This window comes from Bufo bufo, chromosome 3 (assembly GCF_905171765.1).
Source record: "Bufo bufo chromosome 3, aBufBuf1.1, whole genome shotgun sequence".
Taxonomy (NCBI): Eukaryota; Metazoa; Chordata; class Amphibia; order Anura; family Bufonidae; genus Bufo; species Bufo bufo.
The window spans coordinates 271,507,722-271,529,824 of NC_053391.1; the positions used below are offsets into that span (position 1 = coordinate 271,507,722).

At 43.3% G+C, this 22,103-nt stretch overlaps 1 protein-coding gene across 1 annotated transcript in view; it reads left to right on the plus strand.

Moving 5' to 3' along the window:
- The window catches only part of NAV1 (neuron navigator 1), a 689,603-nt gene that overhangs the window by 550,050 nt on the left and 117,450 nt on the right, over positions 1–22,103 (plus strand). Inside the window, 2 exon segments of the mRNA XM_040424146.1 lie at positions 15,537–15,666; positions 15,669–15,733. Coding sequence (XP_040280080.1) covers positions 15,537–15,666; positions 15,669–15,733 — 195 coding nt within the window.

A 22,103-nucleotide genomic window follows, 5' to 3' on the forward strand; every position in this document is an offset into this window, starting at 1 on the left:
ATGTGACCCGTCAGCCGTCGAGTGCAGACGCGATGAGTGTAAGGTGAGAGGAGAGGCACACCAGTCGCCCCAGACTTTATCAAATTTTTGTGGACACCCCCTATGCTTATACACAATGTTCTCCATGGAGACTGCGTGGTTCACAAGAGTGAGCCATTGTCCCTTCGAGGGGGGGGGAATCTCCCATCCATCTTATGGCAGTTGCCTTTCTAGCTAGAAATAGTGTTTCCGCTAAGAAGATTCTGTGGTAGTGTGACCACGACTCTTCATCAATGACTCCCAGAATGCACATCTTGGGGCATAACGGCAATGTCAAAGGAACCATAGTTGCGAGGACCTCCAGAACTGAAATCCAGAACTGTCGAATGAACTCACAATCCCACATCATATGCCAAAAATTGGCTCCAACAGCATCGCATCTATGGCACCTGGAGTGGCTAATCCTGCCCATCTTTTGAAGTCTGGTGGGCGTGAGATATCTACAATGAAGGATAAAAAGCTGGATCATCCTATTATTTATAGAGGGTGATACCTTAGTCAGAGCCATTAATGCCTCCTCCCAATCCTCAGAAGACAAAGATGGTATTAGCAACTTCCATCTGCCCTCAACGGCCAACGGGGCCACCAGCAGGCGGCAGTCCAACAAGTGTGTATATAGCGCTGAGACTATGCCTCTCGGGCCTTGCGATTTTAAAACCCCTATGATAGGGTATTTAGAAATACTCCTGTTATCACCTCTGAATTGGGCCTGTAGTGCATGTCTCAATTGGAGGTACCTGAAGAAAAGAGTACGGGACACCTGAAACTTATCCTGAATCTGGGAGAATGATCTAAGCTGCCCGCTCTCATATAGATCGCCCAAAGTGAGTATACCATGCCTCTTCCAGTCAGACACACCCTCCAGCTTTACCAGATGTGGGAACATAGTTATCCCATACGGGGACCTCACTTGGCAAATCCTTGTAGGAATTTAACTTAGATGACTGCCATATCTGATGGGCTAGCTTATGTACTGGGAGAAGACCCTTTTGAATATGGCGAGATCCCTCCAGAACGGGCCACAGCGTGGGGACTTGCAAATATTCGTGCAGGTAGCATTCTGCGTTTGGGCTTGGGGCATCGGTGACCCAATATCTCAGAAATCTAAGTTGACTTGCAATATAATAAAGAAAGAAGTCTGGAAGGGAAGCTCCTCCCTGTAGCCTCGGCCTCTGTAAAACTGACAGTGAGAGTTTCCTCCTAGATTTACCCCATACAAAGGAGGCTATAATAGCATGGATACGTTTAAAAAATCCCCTGGGGACTGGCGTACAGGCGTGGGACAGAAAGTATAAACCCTTGGGCAAGAGTACCATCTTTACCAGATTCAATCTACCCATAACCGACAAAGGGAGGGTCTCCCATGTTTTAACCTTATCTTGGAATATGGTCTCTAAGGGTTCAATATTCAATACATAGGAGAGTTGGGGCTCTTTAGTGATTATTACCCCTAAGTATTTAAACCTATCAACTACAGGCAGGTTGTTTCGACAACTAGGCCAATCATGGTTCCAGAGTGGCATGATGGCAGACTTGCCCTAGTTTATGTGCAGCCCGGAGTATTGCCCAAAGCGCTCTATGATTTCAATAGCTCTTAGTAGAGATACTTCCGGTTCCGACATAAAGAGGATCAAGTCGTCTGCATACAGTCCAATCCTGTCTTCCCTATCTCCCTCGCAGACACCTGCATAAACCTGGTCCTGTCTAAATCTAATGGCCAGATGCTCTATGGCAATTGCAAACAGCAAAGGCGAGAGCGGGCATCCCTGCCTCGTGCCTCTGAGTAAGGGGAACCTATCAGAGTGGGAACCGTTCAGTTGGATGCTAGCAGTGGGTTTTTTATATAATATTTCTATCCATTTAATGAATTTAGGACCGAAGCCAAAGCTGCCCAGCACTGCAGTCAAAAAGGGCCATTCCAACGAGTCGAAAGCCTTGGCCGTGTCCAGTGAGGCCAAAGCCCATCTCTCCTTCTTAGCTACCCCCAGCTGCGCAATTACTTGAGCCCTCCTAATGTCTGATGTGGACCTTCCAGGCATGAAGCCCGACTGATCAGTGAATTATTGACGTGATGACCTTATTCAATCTATTGGCTATAATTCTGGTCAGGATTTTATAGTCCAAGTTTAAAAGTGAAATTGGACTATAAGATCCACATTCCAATGGGTCCTTGCTAGGCTTCAAGATCACAACAATGGATGCATCATACATGGAATCTGACAAGGAGCCATGGGAGTGCGCCGCTCGGTACAGGTTCAGTAACTGAGGGTTTAGATTTTCCCCATACTTAGAATATACCTCTACCGGGATGCCATCTGGGCCTGGGGCTTTCCCTGTCGGTAGATCCTTAATGGCTCTCTCCACTTCCTCTAATGTAATATCCTCCTCCATAAGACCCTTATCTAGGTCCGCTAGCCGAGGATGAGACACTTCAGTGAGGTAGGACTCTAATTCTAGCCCTGAGTAAGTAGCTGCTGATTTGTATAGGTCTCTGTAAAAATTATGAAAGCATTTCAATATATCTTGCACCGATTCCATTATGCGGCCGTCAGTCTCCTGTATCCTGAGTACCGGTGGAGACATATTATTAGTGCGTGCTATATGCGCAAGTAACTTCCCTGTCTGATTGCCTGTTTCAAACGCCTGTTGCTTAAGGAAAAAGAGCTTCCTTTTGCTCTTTTCCTCCAGATGCAGCATGTACATTCTCCCTCTGGAAAACCACTCTAATCTGCGCTCTTCAGAGGGGGACTCAGTGAACGCCCTCTCTGCCTCCTTACAGCTGGCATGTAAATCATTTTCCTTACGTTGCGAATCTCTCTTAACGTATGAGATGGAGGATTTGATGCAACCTCTAAGGTACGCTTTCATTGTCTCCCAAAGCAATAGAGCGTCTGTAGACTCGCCCTGTACCTCAAAGAACATCCTCAACTGATCAGGGATTCTGTCATTTAAACCAAACAAGGACAGCCAGAAAGGGTGTATACGCATCTTACTGCCAGCGCCGGCATGATCAGTCAGGGCCAACTCCGCCAACAATGGGGCATGGTCGGAAGGGCCCTGTGGTCCGTGCCTAATATTCACCAGGTCAGTATATACTATGGCATTGCCAAACAAGTAGTCAATTCTGGACAGGGCTCCCCTGGCAGGGGTAAAGCAAGAGTATTCCCTCTTTAGTGGGTTCCTGGCTCTCCACATGTCTACCCATCCCATCTCCTGCGATATTCTGGCAAGAACCGTGCTGTTCCCTCCCGTCCCTCCTCTATCTGCCCTTCAGCTGAATCTGTCTAAATCCTCACTGACTACTTGATTAAAGTCTCCCATACATATCAAACGGGCATTGGGATAGTTAGCTAAGATGCAGGAGGGGAATTATACAGATTAACAATCACATATGGGACACAGTTAATATGAGCATGTATGAAGATGTACTGCCCTCCCTGATCCACAGCTGAGTAGTGAATCTTGCATCTGAGGCTTCTATGGAACAGCAGGGCCACACCTCTGGAGTGAGAGCTCCCATATGAGTTGAATAAGTGTTGCGCCCAGGGCTGCTTCAACCTGTTCCCTGTTTCCGGGGTGAGGTGGGTTTCTTGAAGGCGCAGAATATGAGGATTAAAGGAGCGTATTTGAGAAAAAATCGCAATCCTCTTATTAGGGTCTCCCAGTCCCCTCACGTTCCATGACATCACTCTCATGGAGGCCATGGAATCACCAGGTTTGGATCAAGGACAAATACCCACATCCACATTGCATACACTGACAGTTTAGGCATTTGATCAACATAGAGCAGAGACTCCCCTGTTGCTATCATGAAGAGACATGGCCACACTTGAGACATATAAGCTTGAGCATACAAAAACGTAATACAGAACAATAACATTATAAACATAAAGGTGTCGAATCCTGATCCGACTAACTTGGTGGCCCTTAACTCGGGGACCTGTATAGTGCAAATAGGTGTTATAACCATACAGGTATTGCTCCTACCCCCCATTCAGCAAATATATGCAAAACTAATACATGACAATGGAACATGTTGACAAAGTGACTAGTGCTGTGTGCAGGGAAACGCCCTGCATTTAAGTGAGAACACACATAAGACTATCAAATGCAGTCCAGAACATGAAAAAGTGACCAATATCAGCTGTGCTGCATCTTAAATAATGTCATGCTCAGGGCAAACAAGAACAAGTCTCCCTAGAATCAGACATATGAGAATGTTTTAATACTTGCTGTGAACAGACAGCGAAAAGTTCAGCGCTGTCCGGGACGCGCAGCTTTTCTTGAGGCCCAGTCCTCCGCCTCGCGAGGATCATTGAAAAACACTGTTTTATCGCCGTCTATGACTCTAAGGCGGGCCGGATAAGCCATTGAATATTGAAGATTTAGATCCCGAAGGGGACGTTTAACTGCAACAAATGTGGCTCTCCTCTTCTGGAGATCTGCAGAGAAATCCGGAAAAAGGGAGATCTTTGCATTTTCATGCCTGATGTCTTGCTTGCTTCTGGCCTGGCTAAGGATAAGATCCCGGTCTCTCCAATTCAGCAGACGCGCCAAGAGGGGTCTAGGAGGAGCCCCTGGTGGGAGGTATCTGGCTGGGACACTATGTGCCCTCTCCATGGTATATGCAGGAGAGAAGGGTGCCTCAGGGAACTGCTCTTTAAACCAGGCCTCTAGGAAGGCCACAGGATCTCTGCCCTCAGCTTTCTCTGGTAGGCCCAAGATCCTCACATTGTTGCGGCGCGATCTATTTTCCAGGTCGTCACATTTCTGTTGCCACTGACCTACGGATCGCTCCAGGTCTTGCATCTTCCCTGCCATGGGTCTGGTCAGATCTTCCAGCGCAGACACGCGATCTTCTGTGTTTTTGACCTGATCTCTGAGCTGCTGCATGTCATGGCGGAGCAGGCCCACATACACTCTCACCTCCTCCAGCTTCCCGGTGAGTGAAGTTTGGCATGATGATATTGCCACTAGTAACTGCTCATAAGCTGCCTTGAGGGTAAGCTCCTGCTCAGCGCCTTCCTCTGCATCGGCCTGTTGGGCAGCCTGCCCGCGGGTAACAGCCGCACGTGTAGGAGTCGTGGCTCCACTTTGGGCCTCAGACCTGGCGAACTCTTTGAGCTTCTCCGCAGCCGTTTGCGCTTTGCTGGGCCCCATAGTCGGTGTGCGGGGTCTCCTCCGTCTCCTACACACCGTCCACTCTGTGCCTGGAGTCGGCAGTTTGTCAGGATGGTGAAGGATTATCGAGGGTAAGTGGAGCTACTCACAGAAGCGTGCTCACATGCCGGCTGCTGGCCACGCCCCCTATAGGTTTTGTTTTTACAGTGTGCCCTATGCAGTAAAACTGATCTGTTACTTTCATTCTCCGGGTGAGTATGATCACACTGATGCCACATTTGTATAGTTTTTCTTGCATTTTAATACTGAAAACAAAAACCTTGAAAATTTTTCTTTTTTTCTTTTCATCTACATATTCTGACCCCTATATCTTTTTTGTAGTTATGTGTACGGAGCTATGTAAGGGCTCATTTTTTGCGGGGCGATCTGTACTTTTATTTATACCATTATGGTGTGTCTGACTTTTTGATCACATTTTATTCCATTTTTTGTGGGAGGTGAAGTGACCAAAAAACATTTGACTTCTTTTTCTATTTCACTGTATGGGATAAATATTTTTATATTTTAATGATAGTGTTTACGCACGCGACGATGCCCATGATGCTTATTTTTTTTATTGTTTTGATTTTGGGGAAAGAGGAGGCAATTTGAACTTTTATATTTATAAAAAAAAAAAATATTTTTAAAAACCTTTATAGATTTTTTACACCTTTTTTATAGTTCCAATAGGGAAGTTGAACAAGCAATCATCACGTTGCTTCTCTCATAGACCCTAGAGCAGCGGTTCTCAACCTAGGGGTCGTGACCCCTTTGGGGGTCGATCGGCCCTTTCCGGGGGGTCGCCTGAGGCTTCCTATTGTGGGTCGCCCGCACAACGGCAGCGGCCCCTTATCCTCGCGCACAGGGAGTGATGTCCTATCACTGCCTGTGCTTGAAGGAGCCTGACGTCTGGATGGGTAAGTCGGGCCGCCTGTCTGCTGAGGTCTGAGTTTTTTCGTTAATGACACCGCCGCTGAGCACCACTGCCACCAATGATTTAATTGAGCCTGGCTAATTTTATTTTAATTATTTGGCTGAGCAAGGCTTAATTGGGGGGACATGAAGCACCGCTGATTTATTTATTTTGGGGACCCTGAGCACTTCTGATTTATTTATTTGGGGACCCTGAGCACCATTGATTTATTTATTTGGGGGGGGGGGGACCTGAAGCACCGCTGATTTATTTATTTGGGGGACCCTGAGCACTTCTGATTTATTTATTTGGGGGACCCTGAGCACCATTGATTTATTTATCTGGGGGAAACCTGATGCACCACTGATTTATTTATTTGGGGGTACCCTGAGCACCGCTGATTTATTTATTTGGGGGAGACCTGAAGCCCCGCTGATTTATTTATTTGGGGGACCCTGAGCACTTCTGATTTATTTATTTGGGGGGGACTTGAAGCACCACTGATTTATTTATTTGAGGGGTACCCTGAGTGCCACTGATTTTATTTTAATATTTTTTTGGGGGGGGTACTGTGAGCACCACTGAGTTGTTTATTTGAGGGGTACTGTGCGCACCACGAATTTATTTTTTAGGGGGTATTTGTTGTTATTTATTTTAAAGTTATTTATTTGGTTTACAGATATTTTCTATTTATGCTAAAGTTCTGTGGTTATGAATGAATACTTGTGTATTTGAATTAACATTTGGTGTATTGGTGTCTGTGCGTGTTTTTGGTGGGTCATCATAACGGTAGCAAAATTAGTTATGACGTAGCAAGGAAAAAAATCTAATGGTTGGGGGTCACCACAACATGAGGAACTGTATTAAGGGGTCACGGCTTTAGAAAGGTTGAGAACCACTACCCTAGAGCATTAGCATTGGTGTCTATTGAGACTATGTTCAATAGGAACCTACAGTACAGACCAAAAGTTTGGACACACCTTCTCATTCAAAGACTATGAAAATTGTAGATTCACACTGAAGGCATCAAAACTATGAATTAACACATGTGGAATTATATACATAACAAACAAGTGTGAAACAACTGAAAATATGTCATATTCTAGGTTCTTCAAAGTAGCCACCTTTTGCTTTGATTACTGCTTTGCACACTCTTGGCATTCTCTTGATGACCTTCAAGAGGTAGTCCCCTGAAATGGTTTTCACTTCACAGGTGTACCCTGTCAGGTTTAATAAGTGGGATTTCTTGCCTTATAAATGGGGTTGGGACCATCAGTTGCGTTGAGGAGAAGTCAGGTGGATACACAGCTGATAGTCCTACTGAATAGACTGTTAGAATTTGTATTATGGCAAGAAAAAAGCAGCTAAGTAAAGAAAAACGAGTGGCCATCATTACTTTAAGAAATGAAGGTCAGTCAGTCAGCCGAAAAATTGGGAAAACTTTGAAAGTAAGGGCTATTTGACCATAAAGGAGAGTGATGGGGTGCTGCGGCAGATGACCTGGCCTCCACAGTCACCGGACCTGAACCCAATCGAGATGGTTTGGGGTGAGCTGGACCGCAGAGTGAAGGCAAAAGGGCCAACAAGTGCTAAGCATCTCTGGGAACTCCTTCAAGACTGTTGAAAGACCATTTCAGGGGACTACCTCTTGAAGCTCATCAAGAGAATGCCAAGAGTGTGCAAAGCGGTAATCAAAGCAAAAGGTGGCTACTTTGAAGAACCTAGAATGACATATTTTCAGTTGTTTCACACTTGTTTGTTATGTATATAATTCAACATGTGTTAATTCATAGTTTTGATGCCTTCATAGTCATGAAAATAAAGAAAACTCTTTGAATGAGAAGCTGTGTCCAAACTTTTGGTCTGTACTGTATGTGGGGCAGCCTCATTCAGGAGGACTGAGGCTGCCGCACACACTATTCAGCAACCCTGATCCCTGCTAGGGGGAACCGGTGCATGCCTGGGAGCGCACGCTTCAGTTTTTTGCGCTCCCAGATGCTGTGGTCACATTTGACCATGGCATCTGAGGGATTAACTGTGTGCGATTGACGTTATTGTCAATCACATACATAAGCCCCGGGTGGCTGCTGTTGCACTGGGTGGTAAGACTACATTCTAAATTATCCTTTTCCCAGTCAAGGTGTGATATTTATGGATTATCTTAACCTAAAGCTTCTCTGTCAGAATGTTTTATTGAAGACATAAGATCAGGTAGGGTGTGGGTTGAGAGATAAAAATCAAAAGTTAATATGTTTGGTATGTTTGTTTGGTATAACATAGATTGCAATGCATTATAAATATGTAAAATACATCTACAGTTGCAAGAAAAAGTATGTGAACCCTTTGGAATAATATGGATTTCTGCACAAATTGGTCATAAAATGTGATCTGATCTTCATCTAAGTCACAACAATAGACAATCACAGTCTGCTTAAACTAATAACACACAAAGAATTAAATGTTACCATGTTTTTTTTTTGAACACACCATGTAAACATTCACAGTGCAGGTGGAAAAAGTATGTGAACCCCTAGACTAATGACAACTCTAAGATTTAATTGGAGTGAGGTGTCAGCTAACTGGAGTCCAATCAATGAGATGAGATTGGAGGTGTTGGTTACAGCTGCCCTGCCCTATAAAAACACACACCAGTTCTGGGTTTGCTATTCACAAGAAGCATTGCCTGATGTGAATGATGCCTCGCACAAAAGAGCTCTCAGAAGACATACGATTAAGAATTGTTGACTTGCATAAAGCTGGAAAGGGCTATAAAAGTATCTTCAAAAGCCTTGCTGTCCATCAGTCCACGGTAAGACAAATGGTCTATAAATGGAAAAAGTTCAGCACTGCTGCCGTCCTGTAAAGATGACTGCAAGAGCACAGCGCAGACTGCTCAATGAGGTGAAGAAGAATCCTAGAGTGTCAGCTAAATACTTACAAAAGTCTCTGGCATATGCTAACATCCCTGTTAGTAAATCTATGATACGTAAAACACTAAACAAGAATGGATTTCATGGGAGGATGCCACAGAGGAAGCCACTGCTGTCCAAAAAAAACATTGCTGCACGTTTACAGTTTGCACAAGAGCACCTGGATGTTCCACAGCAGTACTGGCAAAATATTCTGTGGACAGATGAAACCAAAGTTGAGTTGTTTGGAAGAAACACACAACACTGTGTGGAGAAAAAGAGGCACAGCACATCAACATCAAAACCTCATCCCAACTGTGAAGTTTGGTAGTGGGGGCATCATGGTTTGGGGCTGCTTTGCTGCATCAGGGCCTAGACGGATTGCTATCATCAAATGAAAAATGAATTCTCAAGTTTATCAAGACATTTTGCAGGAGAACATAAGGCCACCTGTCCACCAGCTGAAGCTCAACAGAAGATGGGTGTTGCAACAGGACAACGACCCAAGGCATAGAAGTAAATCAACAACAGAATGGCTTAAACAGAAGAAAATACACCATCTGGAGTGGCCCAGTGAGAGTCCTGCGCTCAACCCAATTGAGATGCTGTGGCATGACCTCAAGAAAGCGATTCACACCAGACATCCCAAGAATATTGCTGAACTGAAACAGTTCTGTAAAGAGGAATGGTCAAGAATTACTCCTGACCGTTGTGCACGTCTGATCTGCAACTACAGGAAACGTTATGGCTGCCAAAGGAGGTTCAACCAGTTATTAAATCCAAGGGTTCACATACTTTTTCCACCTGCACTATGAATATTTAAATGGTGTGTTCAATAAAAAAATGGTAACATTTAATTCTTTGTATGTTATTTGTTTAAGCAGACTGTGATTGTCTATTGTTGTGACTTAGATGAAGATCAGATCACATTTTATGACCAATTTGTGCAGAATTCCATATCATTCCAAAGGGTTTACATACTTTTTCTTGCAACTGTATGTCATATAGGATGATCCCGGCAGTGCAGTTTGGTTTGGGTAGGGTTTAGGACGTGTTTTCTTAATTTCTATTTTTATTATAAGAACATTTTTTTAGCAGAGGAACCTGGATAATTGGATCTGTTGTCCAGCAGTGTATAATGGCTGCTGGCAAAACTGCTAGTAGGGGACAAATCACATCACTCTAGCATCTCTGCCTCCTGCACATGACAATTGGAGACCCCAACTGTCTTTAAAGGGGTTGTCCGGGTTCAGAGCTGAACCCGGACATACCCATGATTTCACCCAGGCAGCCCCCTGATGTTAGCATCAGAGCATTTCATGCTCTGATGCTCTCACTGCTCTTTTATTTACAATAACACACTGCCGGGCGGAGGCTTCCGCTCAGAGAGTGTTCGGTGACGTCAGCGGCTCTGATGGGCGGGATTTAGCACTGCCCTAGTCGTTTTACAGGCTAGGGCAGCGCTAAAGCCCACCCATCAGTGCTGGCGAAGTCACTGCTGGGTGGAAGCCTCCGGCTGGCAGCCCTATGGAGAGCCCGGTTTGTCACTGGAACTGCCTTTGCCCTGCGCGATTTAGCGCAGGGCAAAGGAGAGCATCAGAGCATGAACTGCTCCAATTCTCAAGTCAGGGGTGCTGCCTGGGTGAAAATGAGGATATGTTTCCGATTCAGCTCTGAACCCGGACAACCCTTTTAAGGGTAATTCCGATCCAGGTTTTATTGTAAAACATGGCATTCACTTTTATGGTAAGCCACATATGCACTTTTGAATTACCGTAAAGTAAAGTTTAGATAAATACCTTTCCTTGCGGGGTACCCCCTGCTGATGCTGCCAACCTGACAGTTTTTTTTTCAAATATTGCTCGTATGCCCCGCTGTGCCCCCCTGCAGTTTTCTCTCTTAGTATGTTAATCCTTTGCATCGGTACAAGGAGGAGACGCCAGGATTTCTCAATGGGCGGCTCCTTCTTTCTGGCTGTGTAGGTGGTCCAATCATAACAGAGAGCATCACAGCCAGGGAGAAAGAAAAGCTCACCTGCTCCCTGGCTGTGACACTCTCCGCTGTGATTGGATCTCGGCACAGCAAGGGAGAAGGAGACGTCCATTGAGAAACCCAGGCGTCTCCTCCTCCCTGTACGATGCTCGGTATTAACATAAACTGCAGCAGGGCGTAGGAGCGATATTTGAAGAAAAAAAACAGGCAGGGTGGCAACATCAGCAGGTATACCCCGCAAGGAAAGGTATTTATCCAAGTTAAAAAAAAAAAACATGAAAGGTCCTCTTTAAAGTGTTATTAACCGCCTTCGGACCGCCTAACGCAGGATCGCGTTCCGGAGGCCGGCAGCCCTGCGCACAGTCACGCATATAGGATCGGAAGGTAAGCGAGTGGATCTCCAGCCTGCTAGCGGTGATTGTTCGCTGGCAGGCTGGAGATGCGATTTTTTTTAACCTCTCACAGGTATATTAGACACTGTTTTGATAACAGCGTCTAATATACCTGCTACCTGGTCCTCTGGTGGTCCCTTTTGTTTGGATCGACCACCAGAGGACACAGGTAGCTCAGTAATAAGTAGCACCAAGCACCACACTACACCCCCCCCCCCCCCGTCACTTATTAACCCCTGATCACCCCATATAGACTCCCTGATCACCCCCCCTGTCATTAATCACCCCCCTGTAAGGCTCCATTCAGACGTCCGTATGATTTTTACGGATCCACGGATACATAGATCGGATCCGCAAAACACATACGGACGTCTGAATGGAGCCTTACAGGGGGATGATCACCCCATATAGACTCCCTGATCACCCCCCTGTCATTGATCACCCCCCTTGTAAGGCTCCATTCAGACGTCCGTATGATTTTTACGGATCCACTGATACATGGATCGGATCCGCAAAACACATACGGACGTCTGAATGGAGCCTTACAGGGGGGTGATCAATGACAGGGGGTGATCACCCATATAGACTCCCTGATCACCCCCCTGTCATTGATCACCCCCCTGTAAGGCTGCATTCAGATGTCCATATGTTTTTTTACGGATCCACGGATACATGGATCAGATCCGCAAAACACATACAGACGTCTGAATGGAGCCTTACAGGGGGGTGATCACCCATATAGACTCCCTGATCACCCCCCTGTCATTGATCACCCCCCTGTAAGGCTGCATTCAGATGTCCGTATGTTTTTTTACGGATCCACGGATACATGGATCGGATCCGCAAAACGCATACGGATGTCTGAATGGAGCCTTACAGGGGGGTAATCGATGACAGGGGGGTAATCACCCCATATAGACTCCCTGATCACCCCCCTGTCATTGATCACCCCCCCTGCTATTGATCACCCCCCTGTAAGGCTCCATTCAGACATTTTTTTGGCCCAAGTTAGCGGAAATTATTTTTTTTTTCTTACAAAGTCTCATATTCCACTAACTTGTGTCAAAAAATTTCATCTCACATGAACTCACCATACCCCTCACGGAATCCAAATGCGTAAAAAATTTTAGACATTTATATTGCAGACTTCTTCTCACGCTTTAGGGCCCCTAGAATGCCAGGGCAGTATAAATACCCCACATGTGACCCCATTTCGGAAAGAAGACACCGCAAGGTATTCGCTGAGTGGCATATTGAGTCCATGAAAGATTGAAATTTTTGTCCCAAGTTAGCGGAAAGGGAGACTTTGTGAGAAAAAATAATAATAATCAATTTCCGCTAACTTGTGCCAAAAAAAATAAAAAATTCTATGAACTCGCCATGCCCCTCATTGAATACCTTGGGGTGTCTTCTTTCCAAAATGGGGTCACATGTGGGGTATTTATACTGCCCTGGCATTTTAGGGGCCCTAAAGCGTGAGAAGAAGTCTGGGATCCAAATGTCTAAAAATGCCCTCATAAAAGGAATGTGGGCCCTTTTGCGCATCTAGGCTGCAAAAAAGTGTCACAACTGGTATCGCTGTACTCAGGAGAAGTTGGGCAAATGTGTTTTGGGGGTGTCATTTTACATATACCCATGCTGTGGTGAGATAAATACTTGGTCAAAAGGCCAACTTTGTATAAAAAATGGGAAAAGTTGTCTTTTGCCGAGATATTTCTCTCACCTATCATGAGTATATGTAAAAAAGACACCCAAAACACATTTGCCCAACTTCTCCTGAATACAGCGATACCAAATGTGTGACCTTTTTTGCAGCCTAGGTGGGCAAAGGGGCCCACATTCCAAAGAGCACCTTTCGGATATCACAGGTCATTTACCTACTTACCACACATTAGGGCCCTAGAATGCCAGGGCAGTATAACTACCCCACAAGTGACCCCATTTTGGAAAGAAGACACCCCATGGTATACCGTGAGGGGCATGGCGAGTTCCTAGAATTTTTTATTTTTTGTCACAAGTTACGGGAAATGATTTTTATATATTTTTTTCTTACAAAGTCTCATATTCCACTAACTTGTGACAAAAAATAAAAACTTCCATGAACTCACTATGCCCATCACGAATACCTTGGGGAGTCTTCTTTCCAAAATGGGGTCACTTGTGGGGTAGTTATACTGCCCTGCATTTTAGGGGCCGAATGCGTGAGAAGTGGTTTGAAATCAAAATCTGTAAAAAATGTCCGGTGAAATCCGAAAGGTGCTCTTTGGAATGTGGGCCCTTTGCCCACCTAGGCTGCAAAAAAGTGTCGCACATCTGGTATCCCCGTACTCAGGAGAAGTTGGGAAATGTGTTTTGGGGTGTCTTTTTTTTACATATACCCATGCTGGGTGAGAGAATTATCTTGGCAAAAGACAACTTTTCCAATTTTTTTATACAAAGTTGGCATTTGACCGAGATATTTATCTCACCCAGCATGGGTATAGTAAAATGACACCCCAAAACACATTGCCCAACTTCTCCTGAGTACGGCAATACCAGATGTGTGACACTTTTTTGCAGCCTAGGTGGGCAAAGGGGCCCACATTCCAAAGAGCACCTTTCGGATTTCACCGGCCATTTTTTACAGATTTTGCTTTAAACTACTTCGCACGCATTTGGGCCCCTAAAATGCCAGGGCAGTATAACTACCCCACAAGTGACCCCATTTTGGAAAGAAGACACCCCAAGGTATTTCGTGATGGGCATAGTGAGTTCATGGAAGTTTTTATTTTTTGTCACAAGTTAGTGGAATATGAGACTTTGTAAGAAAAAAAAATAAATCATAATTTTCCGCTAACTTGTGACAAAAAGAAAAAGTTCTATGAACTCACTATGCCCATCAGCGAATACCTTAGGGTGTCTACTTTCCGAAATGGGGTCATTTGTGGGGTTTTTCTACTGTCTGGGCATTGTAGAACCTCAGGAAACATGACAGGTGCTCAGTAAGTCAGAGCTGCTTCAAAAAGCGGAAATTCACATTTTTGTACCATAGTTTGTAAACGCTATAACTTTTACCCAAACCATTTTTTTTTACCCAAACATTTTTTTTTTATCAAAGACATGTAGAACAATAAATTTAGAGAAAAATTTATATATGGATGTCGTTTTTTTTTGCAAAATTTTACAACTGAAAATTGAAAAATGTCATTTTTTTGCAAAAAATCTTTAAATTTCGATTAATAACAAAAAAAGTAAAAATGTCAGCAGCAATGAAATACCACCAAATGAAAGCTCTATTAGTGAGAAGAAAAGGAGGTAAAATTCATTTGGGTGGTAAGTTGCATGACCGAGCAATAAACGGTGAAAGTAGTGTAGGTCAGAAGTGTAAAAAGTGGCCTGGTCATTAAGGGTGTTTAAGCTAGGGGGGCTGAGGTGGTTTTAAAGGTAACCTGTCACCGGGATTTTGGGTATAGAGCTGAGGACATTGGTTGCTAGATGGCCACTAGCACATCCGCAATATTCTGTCCCCATAGCTCTCTGTGCTTTTATTGTGTAAAAAAACACGATTTGATACATATGCAAATTAACATAAAAGATTCATATCTTACTTGTGTGACCAGAGAGAGTCATATTTTCAAGCTCTGACTCATCTCAGGTTAATTTGCATATGTATCAAATTGGTTTTTATACACAATAAAAGCACACAGAGCTATGGGGACTGGGTATTGCGGATGTGCTAGCGGCCATCTAGCAACCCATGTCCTCAGCTCTATACCCAAAATCCAGGTGACAGGTTCCCTTTAAGATTAAAAAAAAATAATGATATGCTATAGGGACATATCAAAAGCTTTGGATTAGTAAGGGGCTTATTGCTGAAACCCCCACTGATCTCTAGAATGAGGGAGAGAAGAGTGTACGTGTTTCGCTCTCTCACGTTACTGCACAAGATGGGCTCCAAAGAAGTCTATGGGCCCATCTCGATTCCGTCCGCAATAGCAAAGAGTAATATGCACACGTTTCTCTCCCCTCATTCTAGAGATCATGGTGGTCTCAGCAATCAGATCCCACTGTCTCTAATGACGATTGAGATTTGCAATTGAAATTAAATCTGCACATTTTCTACATCACCTTTTTCTCTCTTCATTACTATAGGTTCATGGACAAAGAGCTGCCTGGGAAGACCCAGTTGAGTGGGTTAGAGACACACTACCCTGGCCTCTGGCACAACAGGACCAGTCTAAGTTGTTACATTTACCACAACCCACTGTGGGTACCAGTCTCTCGCATCACCACCTAGAGAACACATTGTGAAGGAATCACCACCAGCTTCCTTGGAGTCAGACCCACTGGTATACCTAAATTAGTTTTATAAATTGTCACTCAGGCTCTGAAAGCATCATGTTTTTTGTATATCCTTGGGGAGTAAATCTGGAAAATCTTCCAACATATGTGTCCCACGATGAAGAAAAGTACTGTATGCTATGCTTTTTAGTTCATGAGAAAAAAGGATGAGTATGCAGCAAGCCTGGGAGGGGAGATGAGGAGTACAATAGTGATATTGGTGTTGCAGATGGTGGCAATGGTACTCACAGTGTCAGTAGTACTCACAGTGGCAGTAATACAGTGGTTCCCTGAGCCGTGCAGTGATGGGGAAGGGTGCACCCTTTCTTATCCTCGGGGCTTACCCCCGGTGAAGGCCTGCCTGGTGGAGTTTTCGGGATGCCCTTATTATCAGTGCGTTTATGGGTGCAAGGCAAGGATCCCATAAGGTGGCAAAGTATAATGCCGTGGCAATGCAGGTGTTGATCCATGCAATGACAAAGCTGGTCTCAGAGGTGATAGATTGAACTGATTTACTAGCAACTTCAGCAGTTCACAAAATATACGTGTTGGCCAAACTAGACACCTATTATCACACACGTTCATAGACTGCTTTCCAAGACAGCATATAGTGAGTGTAGATAGTATAGAGGTTCCCTCTGATTTCTGTTGCAAATAACCTGCACAATCCTCCCAATTCAGCCAAGGGGTGCTACCTTTCTCTCCCACTCTTTCTATGTATGTATTTCCACAGTACAGCTGGTGCAGTACTCCCAATAGTACTCCAACAGATGGCCAGTCTGTTCCTTTAATATGGTGGGGGACTTTCGGTTACCAAAATGCAGGGAAGTCTGTAATCAAAGTATAGGCTTTACCTTGTATGACAGATACTCAGCACTCTTTCTTGTATGGCCGTTAAACCTTCTGTTATATCCAGCATTTTTCTCTCAGGTCTGGCACATATACTGTCACTTTGCTGACTGCTCTAGGCTCACAGAGCTGAAGTGCTTGCATCTCAGTCAGCAGTATACCAGCGATAGGTTAGTGGACCAGAACACACCTGGCAACCACACCTGGCAACCAGGAGCAGAATCGATAGTCAGGCTCAGTACAGTAAACAGGTAGTCAGATAAGAGATCACACCTTAGCTGGTTACTAGAGACTAGTCATATTTACACCGAAAGTAAATGAGAAAACAGTTTGTGAATTCACAAAATAAATAAATAATCCACAAAGAGTTAAACCTTTTCAAACACATTATTTATGCAAGTACTAACCCACAATTAGGTTCAAATAAAGAGACAAAAAGCCCTATTCCATATAATATAAAAAGACCTAAACCTTATGATGCCAACCAATGCTTAATCAAAGTTCATGAACACAGACACATGTGGGCATATAATGCAGTACTAAAAACAAAAAAGGAATTACCACAAAATATACTGAAGATAATACTACAATCTGATATGGGGGAAATAAATAATCCAAGCGTGAGCAAAAAAAATAAAAAATATCAAAGAAACAGGGCTAAGCATGAAATGTGCACTGGTAGAACCCCCACACATATCACCTCCACTGCAGCTTCATATTATCCCACATGTCAACAATATCAACATTGATTACTTATACCATACAGCACCAGCACATGTGTGATCCCCAGAATTCGCCAGGGCGGATTGGCAATGCACCTTACCGGGAAAACCACCAGGCCTCCTGCTCTGTCATTATCATACACTGTGCATTATAATGACAGCAGAGGCTAGCATTCCGGGTTACCGCCCTGCTGTGCCCAGTGTGCTGTCATCATATAATGTGTGTGGTAATGACCACACTGGCCTGCGATGTGTGAGAGCCTCAGCCGATCAAAATCCTCTGTTTCCCCCACAAGGTGACACCTCCCCATCCTGCCCACACCATGCACTGACAGAGCTACAGCCCCTACCAATAAGACAGAATACTAGCCTGGAGAAGTTACATGATGTGTGCCAGCTAATGACAGCCCTCCCTTCCCGACTCGATTGCCTGCCCTCCAAACATGGAGACATCGGCCTTCCTGCTATAAGGTTTGTTGACACTACCTCCTGCTACTCCATCACTCAGTCCCTCAGCCTGGTCCCTCTGTGTGCCATGTCCTCACCAACTATATTGCAGGACTACCACTAGTAATAGATATGTACTGCAGTATGTATGTATGTGTATATATATGTGTATATGTGTGTGTGTGTGTGTATGTGTATATGTATGTATGTATATATATATATATATATATATATATATATATATATATATATATATTACTAGGGGTAGTTCGGCAGTGTGTGTGTGTATATATAATATGTCAGGTCCATAAATATTGGGACATCAACACAATACGAACATTTTTGGCTCTATACACCACCACAATGGATTTGAAATGAAACAAACAAGATGTGCTTTAACTGCAGACTGTCAGCTTTAATTTGAGGGTATTTACATCCAAATCAGGTGAACGGTGTAGGAATTACAACAGTTTGCATATGGGCCTCCCACTTGTTAAGGAATCAAAAGTAATGGGACAGAATAATAATACTAAATCAAGCTTTCACTTTTTAATACTTGCATAAACACCAAAAGAGAGAGGCTAGCACAACTGGCAATGAATATAAACTTTATTATAATCTCAAAAAGAAAAAGAGAATCCAATAAAAAACAATGATGAACAATACAATGGTGGATGAAGGACACACAGGATAAAACTGGAACACCACACTGGGCAAAATGTAAACCAATACTGGCAAGGTCACAGAAATACTAACTAATGAGTAAATAACCCAAAGTGGGCGTATGATAAGTGGACCCGGTCAGAGCCGTAAACTCAATATTAAAACCAGATACAGTACATAAGTATAAAGTGCAAAGTACTCTGCGAAATGTGCATCGGGGCTCTCTGGATCACAACTCTGGTATTTGTCATTATTTATTTATTCAACCGTTATTATATTATCCATGTACAGTGTACTTTGCACTTTATACTTATGTACTGTATCTGGTTTTAATATTGTGTTTACGGCTCTGACCGGGTCCACTTACCATACGCCCCTTTGGGTTATTTACTCATTAGTTAGTATTTCTGTGACCTTGCCAGTATTGGTTTACATTTTGCCCAGTGTGGTGTTCCGGTTTTATCCTGTGTGTCCTTCATCCACTATTGTATTGTTCATCATTGTTTTTTATTGGATTCTCTTTTTCTTTTTGAGATTATAATAAAGTTTATATTCATTGCCAGTTGTGCTAGCCTTTTTCTCTTTGGTGTTTATACTTTGCGTTCAGGCCTAGCACGTGTACTCACTTTGTGAGTCATTTATCATTGATGTCTATCACTTTTTAATACTTGGTTGCAAATCCTTTGCAGTCAATTACAGCCTGAAGTCTGGAACGCATAGACATCACCAGACGCTTGGTCTCATCCCTGGTGATGCTCTGCCAGGCCTCTACTGCAACTGTCTTCAGTTCCTGCTTGTTCTTGGGGCATTTTCCTTCAGTTTTGTCTTCAGCAAGTGAAATGCATGCTCAATCGGATTCAGGTCAGGTGATTGACTTGGCCATTGCATAACATTCCACTTCTTTGCCTTTAGAATCTCTTTGGTTGCTTTTGCAGTATGCTTTGGGTCATTGTCCATCTGCACTGTGAAGTGCCGTCCAATGAGTTCTGAAGCATTTGGCTGAATATGAGCAGATAATATTGCCCAAAACACTTCAGAATTCATCCTGCTGCTTTTGTCAGCAGTCACATCATCAATAAATACAACAGAACCAGTTCCATTGGCAGGCATACATGCCCACGCCATGACACTACCACCATCATGCTTCACTGATGAGGTGGTATGCTTGATTGTTGACTTTGACACACATACACCTACCTCCTGGAGAGTGTTCTTGATCTGGCCAACTGTTGTGAAGGGTTTTTTCTTCACCAGGGAAAGAATTCTTCGGTCATCCACCACAGTTATTTTCCGTGGTCTTCTGGGACTTTTGGTGTTCCTGAGCTCACTGTTGCGTTCCTTCTTTGTAAGAATGTTCCAAACAGTTGTTTTGGTCATGCCTAATGTTCTTGCTATCTCTCTGATGGGTTTGTTTTGTTTTTAAGCCTAATGATGGGTTGCTTCACTGATAGTGACAGCTCTTTGGATCTCATCTTGAGAGTTGAAAGCAACAGATTCCCAAATGCAAATAGCACACTTGAAATGAACTCTGGACCTTTTATCTACTCATTGTAATTGGGATAAAGAGGGAATAACACACACCTGGCCATGGAACAGCCGATAAGCCAATTTTTCCCATTACTTTTGGTTCCTTAACAAGTGGAGGCACATATGCAAACTGTTGTAATTCCTACACCGTTCACCTGATTTGGATGTAAATACCCTCAAATTAAAGCTGACAGTCTGCATTTAGAGCACATCTTGTTCGTTTCATTTCAAATCAATTGTGGTAGTGTATAGAGCCAAAAATGTTCGAATTGTGTTGATGACCCAATATTTATGGACCTGACTGTATATATACACATATAGATATGTACTGCAGTATGTATAGATGTATATTTTGGGATAGTCCAGCAGTGTGTGTGTGTGTATTTATCCCCCTAGGACTACCCCCTAGTATTAGATATGTAGTGCAGTGTGTGTGTGTGTGTGTGTGTGTGTGTGTATATATTGTGTATATATATGTATATATATATGTGTGTGTGTATATATATAATATATATATATATATATTATTACAGACCAAAAGTTTGGACACACCTTCTCATTCAAAGAGTTTTCTTTATTTTCATGACTTTATTCTTTATTTAACTATGAATTAACACATGTGGAATTATATACATAACAAACAAGTGTGAAACAACTGAAAATATGTCATATTCTAGGTTCTTCAAAGTAGCCACCTTTTGCTTTGATTACAGCTATGCACACTCTTGGCATTCTCTTGATGAGCCTCAAGAGGTAGTCCCCTGAAATGGTCTCCCACCAGTCTTGAAGGAGTTCCCAGAGATGCTTAGCACTTGTTGGCCCTTTTGCCTTCACTCTGCGGTCCAGCTCACCCCAAACCATCTCGATTGGGTTCAGGTCCGGTGACTGTGGAGGCCAGGTCATCTGCCGCAGCACCCCATCACTCTCCTTCATGGTCAAATAGCCCTTACTTTCAAAGTTTCTTCCCAATTTTTTTCGGCTGACTGACTGACCTTCATTTCTTAAAGTAATGATGGCCACTCGTTTTCTTTACTTAGCTGCTTTTTTCTTGCCATAATACAATTCTAACAGTCTATTCAGTAGGACTATCAGCTGTGTATCCACCTGACTTCTCCTCAACGCAACTGATGGTCCCAACCCCATTATAAGGCAAGAAATCCCACTTATTAAACCTGACAGCGCACACCTGTGAAGTGAAAACCATTTCAGGGGACTACCTCTTGAAGGTCATCAAGAGAATGCCAAGTGGGCAAAGCAGTAATCAAAGCAAAAGGTGGCTACTTTGAAGAACCTAGAATATGACATATTTTCAGTTGTTTCACACTTGTTTGTTATGTATATAATTCCACATGTGTTAATTCATAGTTTTGATGCCTTCAGTGTGAATCTACAATTTTCATAGTCATGAAAATAAAGAAAACTCTTTGAATGAGAAGGTGTGTCCAAACTTTTGGTCTGTACTGTATGTAGTCCTGCAGTGTGTATATGTGTGTGTGTATGTATATGTGTAATATATATATATATATATATATATATATATATATATATATATATATATATCTATCTATCTCTCCACACCCACCGGACTACCCCTCGTAATAAATGTGTACTGCAGTATATATATCTATTACTAGGGGTAGTCCTGCAGTATGTATATCAGTCAGCCTGTCAGTGTTATACAATACATTTCAGAACTGTAAGGGTTACATAGCATTATAAAGGTCTACTGCATCAGAACAATGGAAAAATAAACATTAATGTCAACTCGGTCTTAGCGCTCACAGGACGCGACCGCTGGGTGTTTGTGGTTCGCAAGTTGTGGATCCCCAAAACACTGATACCGTCCGTGTGCATTCCGCATTTTGCGGAACGGATTATCCGTCCCCTAAATGAACAGTCTTATCCTTGTCCGTAGAGCAGACAAAGATGGTATATGTTCTATTTTTTTGGCGGAACAGCCATATGGACATGGAATGCACATGGAGTCATTTCTGTTTTTTGAGGCCCCATTGAAGTAAATGGTCCTGCATACAGGGTGCAACAAAACGGGACACAGAACAAAAATATGTTTGTGTGCATGAGCCCTTAGATGTTACTTGACTTAGTATTTTTATATTTAACATATTTTGATTTTGTTTTTTGAACTTTTTTTTAATGTTTATCGATTACT